This window comes from Plecotus auritus (assembly GCF_963455305.1).
Source record: "Plecotus auritus genome assembly, chromosome: X".
NCBI lineage: Eukaryota > Metazoa > Chordata > Mammalia > Chiroptera > Vespertilionidae > Plecotus > Plecotus auritus.
Window position 1 is genome coordinate 103427691 of NC_137784.1, and position 15775 is coordinate 103443465.

At 43.9% G+C, this 15775-nt stretch overlaps 1 protein-coding gene across 1 annotated transcript in view; it reads right to left on the minus strand.

The window, feature by feature from the left end:
- The window catches only part of TENM1 (teneurin transmembrane protein 1), a 1003294-nt gene that overhangs the window by 21474 nt on the left and 966045 nt on the right, over positions 1–15775 (minus strand). The window contains exons 29-30 of the mRNA XM_080653537.1: positions 3386–3558; positions 2090–2325 (exon numbers count right to left, since the gene is read on the minus strand). Coding sequence (XP_080509663.1) covers positions 2090–2325; positions 3386–3558 — 409 coding nt within the window. The remainder of the gene's footprint in view (positions 1–2089; positions 2326–3385; positions 3559–15775) is intronic.

Sequence of the window (15775 nt, forward strand, 5' to 3'; positions counted from 1 at the left end):
AGACAACTTTAGCGTTGTTCCCAAAAACACCCTTGAAGTCTGTGTCTTGGTGTCACCAATAGAATTGATTGGAAAGCGAGCACTGTCATAAATTATCTTGTCCCTATCAAGCAATGTGACTAGTTTGACTGCTTCTCACTGGAATTGGGTGGTTGTTTATTGTTGCATTTCCACAGTTTAAAAGTTACCACATTTTCTCTCTGAGTGAATTTTTACTGTGAGTGAAGAAAATGCAAGCAATCCAGGTGTCCCGTGCATGACACAGGTGCTCAAGGCAGGCTTGGCCTCAATAGTGAGTGATTATTTCCCTCAGGCTGGCAGTTGCTTTGGGGCTGATATTGAATGTTACTATATTTGGAAAGTTGGTCACATCATCCTAACATTGATGTTTCAGAAGGGACAGGCAGACAGTTCTTGTTGTTTGTAGGCTTTATGCTCTGCAGAAAGGCAATTGGGACTGAGAGAGCTCTGGTTAACAGTGGTGAACTGTGCTTGGTAAGGACTCGAAAACTCCCAAATCTTTCATTTCCCCCAGGCAGCTCTCTCTGAGCACAACTCACCCAACCTCAGTATTAGTCCTTTACCCCTTTGGCTCTTCATATGTCTGTATTCATGGCAGTGGTATCACTCACTGACTTTTCCTTTTATCTTGCCTTTGTCCAAACATTGCCTTTTGTCTCTCATCCTTCTGTTTGTACCTGCCTGGTCTTTCCAAATAAAGTATAAACCCCACAAAAATGGGAACTGGGTCAACCTGATGGGCCTGACAACCATCTCCAGTGCATGCCGTGAGGGATTCTGGAGAGCCACCTGATGAAACACATTTCTCCACCCAGTCTTCCTTGGTGCCTGAAATTGCTACTATTAAAGCACTTTAGCTGGCTAATGACAAGGAAAGCTCCTATTAGAATGTTCATTTAAGAATCTCAAACCATTATCAGCCATTAGCACCCCCTCTTCAATCGGTACTTCATATAAGTCAGTCACCTACATGAGCTTTGGAGAAATAGGACTTCAGATTAGGAAGGCTCTGCAGTTTTCAAACATAAAGAGAAAGTTCTATATCTTGTACTAGTGACCTGATACACGAAATTCATGCACATTGAAAGGGGATTAATTAGAGGAAATAATTTAATATTGCTATTTGCCCTTTCTCTATAATAGAAGTGTCAGTGATGAAAGAAAATTGGTAAAATGTATATGAAAACCTTCTTCCTGTCAGAGTCTGGGGCTCACCACAGGACCCAGAGTCAAGTCCCCGCCCACCCACATGCACATCAAAATCGCGTGAGGCCCAGACCCGGCCCGCTCCCCCTCATTGGGCTAGATCCAGACCTGGCCAGTCCCACCCTTGTCAAGCCCTGCCAGGCAGGGGGCATAGCCTTAGGTCCCCTGGCCTGGCACCAGGACGGGGGGGGGGGGGTCATTGGCCTGAGGTTCCCCAGCCCAGACCAGGGTGGGAGGCGTGCCTTGAGGTCCTCTGTCAAGTCCCGCCAGGTGGGGGACACGGCCTGAGATCCCCTGTCAAGCCCCACTGGGTGGGGGGCATGGTCTGAGGTCCCCCATCAAGTCCTGCCAGGCAGGGAGTCGCAGCCTCAGGTCCCCCGGCCCAGCGCTGGGGGTGCACCTTGAGGTCCCCTGTCAAGCCCCGCTGGGTGGGAGGCACGGCCTGAGGTCCCCTGTCAAGCCCCGCCAGGCAGGGGTGCGGTCTGAGGTCTCCCGGCCTGATGCCGGGGTGGGGGGCACGGCCTGAAGTCCCCTGTCAAGCCCCACCTGGTGGGGGGTGCGGCCTGAGGTCCCCCGGCCTGGTGCTGGGGAGGGAGGAGCAGCCTGAGGTCCCTTAGCCCAGCACCAGGACGGGAAGTGCACCTTGAGGTCCCCTGTCAAGCCCTGCCTGGTGTGGGGTGTGGCCTGAGGTCCCCTGTCAAGCCCCACGGGGGCAGGGGTGTAGCCTCAGGTCCCTGCTGATTGCTCGTTAAGGCTCCTTATGGGAACTTGGCCTCAGCTGTGGGTGCAACCATCTTTGTGATGGAGTGATGGTTAATTAGCATATTCTGTCTTTATTAGGTAGGATAAGGTCAAGCCTTACCCTCAGTCTCCTTTCAAAAGCTGAAACGTTGCCTTTGTTTTGCTCCTTCCTCTGCCGCCACTCGATGAGGTTTGCATTGTGCTCTCCGGGCAGTGAGATGTTGCATTTGCCCAGGGTGGGGTTGACTGCCCCGGCCAGGATGTGAGGCTCTGAGCTGAGGCTGATCTCCATCCCGCTGGCAAAGGTGACACGTAGGGAGCCATCTGGACTCACCCGATATGTACTTTGAGTATTTTCTGTAGGCAGAGGAACAAAGGAGGGAGAGGGAAAGGGAGAGGAAAGGGAAGCATAGGAAGCAGAGGAGAGACAAGCTTAGCTCTAGGAGGCAAGTCTGGGAAGGGATGAGCAGGTGGGACACTATGGACCCAACTGCCTTCTGGGCTAGACAACCACTCTGACAGGCAGATGTGCCCTCTGTCCATTTGGGTCTTGTTATTTTCACAGCTGGGGTAGTTTGTTCCTTGGATAAAAGACTCCTGCCTAATACTGCAGGCTGTTTTTATTTTTCCTGTCTCATTTTTAAAGAATTCCCTCACAAACTCCCTTTCTGACTTGATAGATCGGCCTCCGCAGTTTGATATGCTGGGAGCTAGCATGAGAAGAGTATCAAGTTCAACTTAGCATCCTTACTGCCTGGGGACACACGCACAGTTGCTGTACCTGACAAAACAACACTGAAAAAGGTTGCCACCAATTCCTTTTGAGTGTATCTGAACGTTGAACAGTTCTGTGTCTGGCCTAACAACCAAATCAGTCCTTAATGACTGGACAGAGAGAAATAGTTTGTGTATCCATTTCCCCTTTAGCTTCCAAATACATTCCTTCCAAGTCCAACCTCCTTCCTTTCCTTCTCCCCTCCCTCCCTTTAAACAGAATGAGCTTTTAATTCTCCAATTTCTCTTATATTCTTGCTCGGTGTGTATCCTAATTCATCTGTTTTATTCCCCCATGTCAGCATGGATCTTGAATGCTAATATCAGATGTGACACAGACTACATTTCTTTACTATAACCCCTTCCGTGCCCAAAAGAGCTTTATGCACTACTGGGTGCTGTGAAATGACTTGACGGAAGAGAGGATTTGGCAAAGATGTAAACTCATGACTCCCACAAAGATGTGGCTCAAGGCTGCTATGTGAATCTGTGAAAGGGGTGATTTTGTCTGGGTTTCACCTTCCAGAGCTGAAAAATAGGGAGACAATGCCATCTTCTCAGACAGAAGTGAATTCTATGTATTAGAAGGGTAGAAGTTAAGATAGGTGCTATTACACTCAGGCGAAGTGAGAAATAGTCTTACCTTGTTTTAAAATATAGATGGTAGTAGTTGCTGTCAAGTTGGTTGACATGAGGACATTTTCACGGTTGGAAGTATCCAGCTCCACTTTTGTCAGCTTCTCCAGGTCACTGTGGAAGCTGCTGACTTCTCCAGTGGGAAATGTTGCATTGGTCAGATGTCCCTCGGGGTCATACCTGAGGAATGAAACCAATGCCAACTTTGAAGCCTCTTGGCAGTGATAACAGGCCTTTGCAAAATAAAAATCACTTGGCAGTTTAACTTTGAATGATAACAAGTATTATTAACCTTGTTCAATAAGAAGAAAAAGGTCAGAGAGATGATTAATCAAACAAAGTTATTTTTGAAGCTTCTGAATTCTTGATGACATCCTTGAACTGTGCTGTTTTACAGAAAAAATATATCTGGTAATGAATCACCAGGGTGGAAAACTGACTTATGAATCATGCCCCACTGTGTGTAATGTTGCAGGGCAGCTTCCCTTTTGCGATTTGGGTTGATCCCATTAGATGTGATAGATGACAGAACCCAGCAGAGGGTGCTGTTGGCAAAGGAAACAGAGGCACAAATGAGGGCCCAAAGCCTGAGAATGCCAATAAACTGCATTGTGATAGGAAAATTTTATTTGCTGCCGTTTAAGTTGCTAAGTTGGAAATGAATGAATCATTCTTCCAACAAAATGAACAAGCACAGAAGATAATGGAAACACGATCATTAGAACATTATGGAGCCCCTTGATCTCAGTGTCACTTAATTTTTTTTAGCTTTTTAGAGTATAGCACATGTTGTAATTTGCTTATATGAGTAGGAGAAAAAAATTACCTGGAATAATAGGCAATAACCTATATCTAGAAATATAGTCTGGTGAGTTTACTTAAAAAAAAAAACACACACACACACACCATCAGAATTATTGGCAATCTCACTGTCCTCCAAATGAAAACTGCTTCCCTGAAGGCTTTTGATGTGGAGCTGTTCTTTTATTGCCAATAGAACCATGAAAAATAAACACTTCATTAAAAGTAAAGGCATGCACTTGGAAACCCATTACTGTTTTCTTTTCAAGCTGCAAATTACAAAATATTTAAGCACTTTTATAATGTTAAACAATTATATTCTTTTTACCCAAAGTGAACAGGATATAGCCTGGACACAATGGTGGAGTCTGGCTCTGCTACCTCATCCCCCAACCATTATGCAAAAGGATATAGTGATTCAGTGTTAATACACTACGTTGCAGGAACTCAGCCTAGATAGTTGCTCAAATTTTAAAACCTAGACTAGTTTTTGGTAGGTTTGAGAAAAGGGGCTGGACCTTATTTTATCAGATAGACCTGAACTTGAGGGTATACACAATGCCACACATACACACCGTATCAGTTAAAACAGTCATACAATTGGCTGGTATGGCTCAGTTGATTCAGTGTCATCCTGTGCACCAAAAGGTGGCAGGTTCGATCCTTAGTTGGGGCACAAGTAAGAGGCAACTGGTTAGTGTTTCTCTCTTGCATCGATGTTTCTCTCTCTTCTTCCTCTCTCTAAAATTAAAAAACCAAAACCTAGTCATGTATGAAAATAAAAATAATCAAATAGGTCATTTGACATCATAGATATGTGAAGCCCTGGTTGGTTTAATTGGATGTGCCCTTTATTTAAATGGATTTCAGACAAAACGGTTGTTGGTGTCTTGCTGCTATACAGCTAAGGCCACATTATCAAGGAAAGACCAAAAGGTGCTGCTTTTGCCTGGGGTTAATGGCAAAATCATCCTGCCTGTTCAGCCTGTTTATTTTTTAAAATATATTTTTATTGATTACAGAGAGGAAGGGAAAGGGAGAGAGGGATAGAAACATCAATGATGAGAGAGAATCATTGATCAGCTGCCTCCTGCACAACCAACACCAGGGATTGAGCCTGCAACCTGGGCATGTGCCCTGACCAGGAATCGAACTGTGATCTCCTGGTTCATAGATCTATGCTCAACCACTGAGCCAAGCTGGCTGGGCCTGCTCAGCCTGTTTGCCCATGGTCTGCTTTAGGGCTCTGTGGCTGCAAGAAGCAAGTTCTTGATGAGAAAGTGGCATGGAAGAGCTTGAACACCTAGCACAGCCAAATCTTGTCTGCCTGGCCTTTCTTCTAGGTTAAGAAAATGATGTCCAGCCTTGATTCTCCCAAGGCACTGAGCTGCTTTTCCTTTGAGGGAGGAGTTTGGAGGCAGCAGATAGAAGGGAGCTGCTGCAGGCCTGCCTTGTGAGGGAGACTGTGGCCTCGCCGCCTGCATTACCCAAGCAGTTCTTCTGTTTCACAACTATCGCCAGCACCTTTCCTGATTTCTAAGGGGTTCCCTCACCTTCAGCAAGGTCACTCTTCATCATTTCTCCAGGAAATTTGACTTAAGATGCGATGCATGCAGGTTCCCACTGGGCTTTGCAGCTTGGGGCCGTTTCCCAGTCACTCAGCCCCTTGTTTTAAAGCGAGATTTCATCTAAAAGTGAGGCCTGTGGTTGGGTTCACTCCTCAGGGCTAAGATCAGATGCCAATTGAGTCATCTATGAGCAAAGGTGCAAGGGCCAAACACCCCAACAGACCTTGGCAGTAGCCTGTGGATAAATCTGGACTTCCCCCCTCTGCCCCAAACACCTTTTAAGCTCAGTCATAGGTGCTCTTTGTCTGAGATTATACATTTTAAAGCTTATTTTCAAGAGCACAGCCACATTCCTACATATTGTTTCCATGCCCACCCTCCAAATTGACAGGATTATATTCGGAAAGGAAAGCTAAATACTCCTGGGTAAAACTGTAATTACTCGGAGAGATCTAGCTGGGAGGCTGCTGCCTGACCCTTTTCTGGTGAGGGAGGCAATGGTGTGAGGATCAGGTAGAATTTTCCACAGTTCTGCCCAGTCACTGGGGACCTAAAAAGTTATATTACCTGATTTCATTGCCTTGGCTGGATAGGCATCCTTATTTGAAAGTGTACATTTGACTTTAACTGTATTGTAAACAAAGTACGCTGCCTTGAGGGCATTCTGTTAACTGAAATAAGTTAGACAGAAAAGGACAAAATACTCTATGATCTAAGTTATATGTGGAATCTAAAAAATACCCCCAAATCAAAAAACATGTACACACCAAACTCAGAGAAAGAGAGCAGATTTGTAGTGACTAGAGGCAGGGGCTGGAGATGGGGGAAATGGAAGAAGGTGGTCAAAAGGTGCAAACTTCCAGTTATAAGATAAGTAAGTCGTGCCCTGGCTGGGTAGCTCAGTTAGTTGGAGCATCGTCCTGTACACCAAAAGGTGGCAAGTTTGATTGCCAGTCAGGGCACATACCCAGGTTTTGGGTTCAATTCCCAGTTGGGGCACATGAGGGAGGCAACCGATTGATATTTCTCTCACCTCTCTCTCTCTCTAAAAATAAATAACAATATATCCTAGAGTAAGGATTACAAAAAAGATAAATAAGTCATGGGGATGTAATGTACAACATGATGACTGTGTAGTATATATATGAAAATTGTTAAGAGAGTAAATCCTAAAAGTTCTCATCAGGAGGAACCAAAATCATTTTGTTTTCTTTTCTTTCTTTTTTTGTATCTGTATAAGATGATGAATGTTAGCTAAACTTATTGTGGTAGTCATTTAATAATAAATGTAAGTCAAGTAATGCTGTATGCCTGAAAATTATACAATACTGTATGTCAATTATATCACAATGAAATGGAAGGAAAACAAATAAAAAACCCAAAGCCATCTATTCTTCAACTCACTCATGTGCCCCAATTCTGCTAGTCACAGTCAAAGCAATTGCATTTGCTAGTATCTGCAGTATGGTGTCTCTCATATATGCTCAATCATTTATATGGCCCCCGGTCAAAACATACAGACCCACCTCTTTTCTGTGGGGTTACTTCAAAAGTAAAAGTGACAGGCAGATCCCACAACTTTGGAAAGATTGCTCAAAAGTAGATAAGAAATAATGGGAGCCTTTGATTTCCTATGGCTTGCTTGAGGTACCCCCCACCCCATGACAGGGGAATGCGTGTTTCCAGATGGAATGTCCAAGAAACAAGTTTAATCAAAATCTCCTATGCTGTGTGTTTCCCTTTGGTGCTTGCATCCTTTGGTGCAGAGAGTAAATACAAGCCAATATGCTGCCACTGATCCCCTCGGATGCAACATGGTAGCTACCTGCTCCTCCTCCCCAGTAGGGAGTTGCACTCACTTAACCAGGCCTACAAATTCTGATTAGTAAATTGTGCCATCAGGCAATGACCATGCCTCCATAGGTATCAGAAGTGGGTTTGATAAGAGGAGATGCCATCAAATTGTCCCTTTCTGTCCTGATTTTAGAGAGTTCCACTGTGTGCATGCACACATGTCCCCATGAAGCAAAAGAATCTGTAAAGGAAATTCAGAACTCATTCTTGTCCTTGAGGCGCATATAATTTAGTTGGGGAGATGATATTTATATATTATGAAAAGTATATTGGGTCTGATATTTTCTCATAAGGGATAGCCTGTCCTTTTCCTTGAGGACAATTGAAGCCAGAGCTAAACCATGCAGAGGAAAAACTAGAAGCTCCTTCACCTTTGCTTTCAGGAAAATATTGAACATTACAGAAGAAAAATTCATTACTTATTTTTTAAAATGGAAACAGACCCTCTTTACCCCCTCATGCCAGAAACCTGAGCAATCTAATAAGCATTCTTTCAGAAATACTGGGTTCCCTTTCCTCACAAATAACTTCATTTGGCTTCCTATGATTCAGCTCCAAGTCAATAATGCCCTTCTATCTTCATTTGTGGTGGATAAGATACACACACAACTCATTCTAATGCCAGAATATTGCCGTGTACTTCTGTAAACAAGGCACTGGGCTAAGCAGAATAGGAGAAGGAAGAGAAGGAAGTGGTATCTGAATCCTGGAAGGGAGGTAGAGCTCAATCCCTTGCTAAGCAGAGATTGGGGAGGGAGGAAGGCATTCCAGAGGTGATGACATGAAGTAAAGCACACAGGTGGGTGGGATGTCCATTGAAGGGACGGGGTAGCAGAAGCACAACATTCCTCTAGGAGGGAAGTGGGGGATAAGGCTGGAAAGGCATGTTGGAATCAGAGTACCAGACTCTGGAGGAAATCAGGTAGTCAGTAGACAATAGAGAGATTTTCAGGGGGAGAACAGGATGATTCAAGCAGTGCTTTGGTGGCAATGAATATTGAAAGGGTAGCTATGAAGTAGGAAGCCTGTTGGGAGGCTGCAGCCTCAGTCTGTGTAAGAGAAGATGGTAGATTTTTATTTTTGCCTTTATTAAATATATTGTGATAGCCCATTATTGGGACTTGTTTTTCTTTGTAAACTCTCAAATTTTTAGAGGGAGGGTACAGTGTTTCATTCATCTCTGTATTCTCAGGCCTGGCACAGAGAAGATAGGCACTGTATTTGTTGAATAAGTGTAATAAAAGAGGTTGCTAGTGGAAATGGAGAGGATGGGTGGATATGAGAGTCAGTGTGGTTAGAGAATAGATAGAGCCATCTATGGTGGTGTTGAGAGGCCAGGCTCAACTTACATTGATGCCCTGTGCCACACAGCTAATCTTCCCCACCAGCCTCTGAAAGCTTTTTTGGCCAGCAGCCTCTCTTCCTCCTGTTCACTCCCTGTCTCTATTGCAATTTTCCCTAGCATGATCCACAATTATTCTGTCTGCCCATTCTTGCTCCTTACCAAGGGCATAAAGCACAAAGAGAGGTGACTGTGCAAAGGTGTTGTCTGTCTCTGGAGATTGTAAGGAACAGTTGGCCACTCTATGTTTGCCTTACTTAATAGAAATCCTTTGCCCACCAGGAGGCAGGAGGGGGCTGGACCACATGGTGCCTTAGTCCCCTTCCTACTCTGAGATTCTAGAAAGCATTGGAAACATTCTGATGTGTTTGGACTATTCATTTACATAACCAGTTCTGCATGGGACTCACATCCTATGTCTAGGCAAATATCTCATCTGGAGACATGGCTTGTTTACCTTATCCACTCCCCAGCCCCTTTTTAATCTTATCATGGAGGAGGGAGAATCCCTCATTAGCCATCGTCCATAAAACTGAGCATTTGTAAAAACAGTCTAGAGCTATAATGAAGGCTTTTCCAAGTTGTCAGTGAATGGCATTATTTTTTGGGGGGGTGGGACAGGGGTGGGGGATATGCCAACAAAGTTCAGAAACAGAGAGAACAGAAGACCAGGGGTTAAGAGATCATGTAAATGCACAGTCTCTTTTGAGTGTTGGGCTCCCACAAAGGGCAAGGGCCTGAGGAACTGTCAGCTCAGTTGGGACCGGCAGCAGCGCTGCAACTGACGCTTTTGGCCTCGGTCTGGGACCTTTTCAGTTTAGTATAGCAGATGCCTTTGCCAGGGCACTGCTTGGGAAACAAGCAAGGGCATCCTGGCTACTCTTGCAGCTTCAGGGGCAAAGAAGGCTTGCCTGCCATGTGAGTAGCTGGGCCCCTCCCTCAGGCTTCAGCTGTGGCAGGGTCATTGCAATTAGGAGCCCAGCAGCCCCTCGGGCCAGAACCCCTGTCTCTTTCAGCCAATATTCCTGCCTTGACAGTCACCTCCCTGTTAGCAGTTTCTCTCTGGTCAGCCTTTCCCCTGACACTCAGGACATTTAGGGGCAGTCAAGCATCACGTACTAATACTTTGGGGTGTGCAATTTTGATTCTGGTCCAAGTCAAATGAAATTATGAAAATCAATGGACTATTTAAACAACATCACACTACACAAGAGAAGCCCACATTCTACCACTGCACAAGATGCATTTTAAAATCCCATGTGGATTATGCAGTGTTCATGGTCATCTGTGTCACTTCTCCTCTCCATCGCTTTGGATCATGGAAAGTTGAATGAATTACTGCTTTAGCTACCTTTCCGTAGCCGCCCTCCATCCTGCCAAATTTTGCTTCTGTTTCTCTTTCTCTTTTTCTGTGTCTCATCTCAGAACAGAAATTCTATTTCCACCTTGCAAACCATTTGTCCCCTTTGGCCACAGAAGGCAGCCAGCCTCCCTGTCATCTCAGGGAAAGGCTCAACTTCTTTTAGGAGGGCCTGGTGGTAGTGGCAAGGCCACCCTCTACTATGTCAGGGCGGCTCTAACCCTGATTAGAATAGTAGGTCCTATTCTGTGGTCCCCAACTTCCAAAGGGCAAGGAAACACTTGAAAGAGTGTTCATAGCTGGCTAATACATTGAGGATAAAAGTGAAAGGCAGATTTTGTGCAGAGCAGACCAAAAGAAGAATTAGTTTACATTATGCAGGTTGGAAACTGCTCATTTCTCTATATGCAGGTAAGAAGGGGCAGTGGTTTGCCCTGGCTGGCGTGGCTCAGTTGGTTGGAGCATTGTCTCATACACTGAAAGGTCATGGGTTCGATTCTGGGTCAGGGCACATATCCAGATTGCAGGTTCCATTCCCGGTTGGCATGTGTGCCGGCGTGTGTACGGTTCTATTTTCACTTGGATGTCTAACCAAACTGATCATATCCAAAACTGAACTCCCGATCTCCCACCTGGTATAATGTACTCTTTGCATACTCCCCCCAATCTTGGTAAATGAAAATTCCAACTTCTAGTTACTCAGGTCAAAAAACTTTGAAGATATCTGACCATTCTTTCTCCCACACCCACATCCAATCTGTCAGATCTGTCCTGACAGATCTGTCAAAATATATTTAGGAATTTATAACTTCTTACTGCCTTCACTCCCTGATCTAAGTCACCATCTTATGCTTGGATTATTGCAAATCCTCTCTGCTTCCACCATACAATCTGTTTTCAATACAGAATGATTCTTTAAAGATATAAGCCAGATTGTGTCACTTCTTTAGTCAAAACTCTCCAGTGGTTCCACCTCTTACTCAGAATAAAAGTCCAAGTCTTTACAGAGACCTACAAAGCTCTACCTGAAGTAGCCCTGTTACTTCATAGGTTTCATCTTCCTATTACTCTTACTCCACTCCAGTCACAGTGGCGGCCTTACTATTCCTTGAACACATCAGGTTTGTTCCCGCTGCAGGGCCTTGGCACTTGCTGTTCCCTCTGCCTGCAATGTTCTCTCTCTTCCTTCCCCCAGATATCCTTATGGCTCACTCCCTCACCTCCTACAGGTATTTATGTATAGTAGTCCTCCCTTATCCACATGGGAGATGTTCCAAGATCCCCAATGGATGCCTGAAACCACAGCCAGTACCAAGCCCTTTTGAATACTGTTTTCCCCCCTATACATAGTACATACTTATGATAAAGTTTAATTTATAAATTAGGCACAGTAAGAGATTAACAACAATAACTAATAATAAAATAGAACATATAACAATATACTGTAATAAAAGTTCTGTGAATGTGGTCTCTCTCTGTTCATGTTTTCCAACCACAAATTGAATGGCTTCTCCATCTTAATTAAGCATTTGCCACGCACTGTGGCCATAACTTTTGCAGTTTGAGATACGACAGCAAAACGAGCACAAATTTCTTTTTCCTTCTTCACAATTTAATGGATAGAATATTTGTTCTTACCATAGATCTTAGCAACCTCAGCATGCTTTTTTCCTTTTCCTTATTAACTCGAGAACTTCCACCTTTTCACTTAAAGGAAGCAAGTACTTTACAGCTTCTCTTTGGCATATGTGAGTTGCCAGCATCTCACTACTCCTGGGCTTTGGGGTCATTATTAAGTAAAATAAGGGTTACTTGAACACAAGCACTGAGAAACCCATATCTTGTCAGTCAATCTGATAAACGAGAAGGCTACTAAGTGACCAATGGCGAGGAGTGTCTATAGCATGGATATGCTGGACAAAAAGATGATTCATGTCCCAGGTGGGAAGGAGTGGCAGGGCATGAGATTTCATCACACTACTCAGAACAGCACACAATTTAAAAATTGTGACTTATTTATGTAATTTTCCATTTAATATTTTCAGACCATGGTTGACCACAGATAACGGAAACTGTTGACAGAAAACCAGGAATAAAGGGAACTACTGTACTCAAATGTTACTTTTTTAGTTAGGCTTTCTCTGACCGCCCAACTTGAAATAAAAACCCTTCTGCCCCATATTCTTTTTTTTTTGTTGTTGCCAATCCTCACCCAAGGATAAAGGATATTTTTCCCATTGATCTTTAAGGAGAGTGGAAGGGTGGTAAGAAGTGGGGGTGGTGGAGAGTGGGGGGGAAGAGAGAGCGAGCCATGTGAGAGAGACACATCAATTGATTGCCTCCCACATGTGCCCTGACTGAGACCGGGGATCAAATCTGCAACCCAGGTACGTGCCCTTGACCAGGAATAGAACCCTCAGCTCTTCAGTGCACAGGCTCATGCAACACCAGCCAGGGCCTGCCCCATATTCTTAATCTCCCTTACCCTGCTTTATTTTCTCCTTAGAACTTACACCATCTGAAGTTCTGTACATTTCACTTGTCTCTCTCTAGTACAACTTAAGCTCTATGAAGGTAGAGATTTTTATCTGGTTTATTCATGTTTGTATTACAGACACCAACAGGGGTCCTCAAACTACGGGCCCGCAGGCCACATGTGGCCCGCCGAGGACATTTATCCGGCCCGCCGGGTGCCGCTGCCTGTCCTGCTTAGCAGCCGACTTGTCCCGGGCCCACAGTGCGCATAGGAATTTGTTCATAGTTTTTTTTTTTTAACTATAGTCCGGCCCTCCAATGGTCTGAGGGACAGTGAACTGGCCCCCTGTTAAAAAGTTTGAGGACCCCTGCACCAGAACAATGCCTGGCACGGGTAGGTGCTCAGGAAATATTTATTGGACAAATAAATGAACCCCAAAATGGGTTACTTTGTGTTTTTTTCCCTCTAGCTTTATTGAGGTATAATTGACAAATAAAATTATTAATCCTCACTCAAGGATATTTTTTCCCATTATTTTTAAAAAATGTGTTTTTATTTAGAGAGAGAGAAAGGGAGAGGGAGATAGAAACATTGATGAGATAGAGACATTAACATTGATTGGCTGCCTCCTGCACGCCCCCTACTGAGTATTGAGCCTGCAATCCTGGGCATGTGACCTCACCGAGAATCGAACAGGGCACCTCTTGGTGCATGGGTCTATGTTCAACCATTGAGCCACACTGGTGAGGCTTTTCCATTGATTTTTTTAGAGAGAGAGAAACATTGATATGAGACACATATATTGGCTGCCTCCCACATGTACCCCAACTGGGGCCAGGGATGGAACTTGCAACCCAAGTAAGTTCCCTTGACCAGGAATCGAACCTGAGACTGGTGTGTGGATCAATGCTCTAACCCAGTGGTTCTCAACCTTTCTAATGCCGCAACCCTTTAATACAGTTCCTCATGTTGTGGTGACCCCCAACCATAAAATTATTTTCATTGCTACTTCATAACTGTAGTTTTGCTAATGTTAATGAATCGTAATGTAAATATCTGTGTTTTCCGATGGTCTTAGGCGACCCTGCTAGCGGTTCTCAACCTGTGGGTCGTGACCCACAGGTTGAGAACCGCTGCTGTAGAGCCTAAGACCACCGGAAAACACAGATATTTACATTACGATTCATTAACATTAGCAAAACTACAGTTATGAAGTAGCAACGAAAATAATTTTATGGTTGGGGGTCACCACAACATGAGGAACTGTATTAAAGGGTTGCGGCATTAGAAAGGTTGAGAACCACTGCTCTAACCACTGAAACACTGGCCAGGGCTAAAACGGTATATATTTAAAGTGTATAATGTGATGGTTTGATAAATAAATGAATGACTGATCTGGTTATTTTGAAAACTAGTTGGGACTTAAACCATTTCTTTTTTTAAAGATTATTTATTGTTTAAAGTATCCTTTTTTCTCCCATTGACCTCTTTCCGGCCATCCCTACCCCCCAGCACATGCCCTCACCTTCCTAGTGTCTGTGTCCATTGGTTATCCTTATATACATGCATACAAGTCCTTTGGTTAATCTCTTACCCCCTCACCCCTTGAGCCATTTCTTATTGCTTGACTAGATTTAACCATTAGGTTTCAAAATAGTTTGTCTAATTTAGGCTGCAGTGTGATCTCGCATAAATAAATTTAAAAAAGATATTCTTGCCCTGGCTGGTGTAGCTTAGTTGGTTGGAGCATTGTCCTGTGCATGGAAGGGTTGCTGGTTCGATTCCCAGTCAGGGTACATGCCTAGGTTGGAGGTTTGATCCCTAGTCAGGGCGTGTATGGGAGGCAGCCGATGGATGTTTCTCACATCAATGTTTCTTTCTCCCATCTTCCCTCCCTCCCTCCCCCTCTCTCTAGAATCAGTAAAACATGTCCTTGTGTGAGGATTAAAAAAATGATAATAACAACAATAATAAGAATATTAAAAAAGATAATCTCACTAGAAACTTCATCTTTCTTAAGGTATTTAAAAATGAGTCAGACTGTCAGAGTTTGAATGCTGGACATTTGTGAGAATCAGGACAAGTTAACCATTCTGTGCCTCAGTTTCATCATCCATAAAATAGGCATACTAGAAGCACCTATCCCATGATGTTTTTTGGGGGATCATAAAAATAATAGTGTATGTAAATCACCTACCCCAGTACCTGACACATAGTAAAGCTTCAGTGAATAGTGGCTTTTATTACTGTTATTAAGATGTAAGAGGAAAATCTCAAAAAATACAGGAAGACTTGCAACAGAAACAACTGAATACATTTTTCTAAGTGAAACTAAAATAGTTGTCCAGCTCTTTTGTATAAGTGGCAGTTCTTTGGGAAATGAGCCAAAACTTGAAGGCCAATTGTTTTGTCCCTTTCCTTAGGAGGGTTTCCTGGGTCTGGACACATTCTATTCATATTCTCTATATCCTCACAGAATAGTCATGCTTGGAACCCCTTATGCTTAATATATCCACTGGTCACATTCTTCGCATTAATGCCATTTCAGACCCAGAGGTTCAGATTCCATGGATGATCTTCACTCAGGAAATTGCTTAAAAATTCAGCAGTTTCCTTTGTGGGAAAGATGCTTGCTGAGTGCTGGCAGACTAGCTTTCTAAATGTGTTGACTTGCAAACAAGGTTGTCCATGCTTTAAAAGGCAAGGACAATGGTCTCTATTTCTGTGTCATGACACCTCCTTGTAGCTAGCTGTCAGACACATCTTGTGTTAATGCCTTGTTAAACAAAGTTATCACAGATCCAGTCTATGAATGCTGACATGTGTCAGGTTATTTGACTAATGCAGGGAAAGGGGGAAGCCCAACCCTGCACAGGAGCATTGGCTCCACATTTCACAGAAGTGGCCAATGAAGTGTAGCCTTTCCCATTCTGCACTTGCCTCAACATCATTTCACAGTTGCTTCCCAGGGTCCACTTCTTATGTTCTAACTTCCC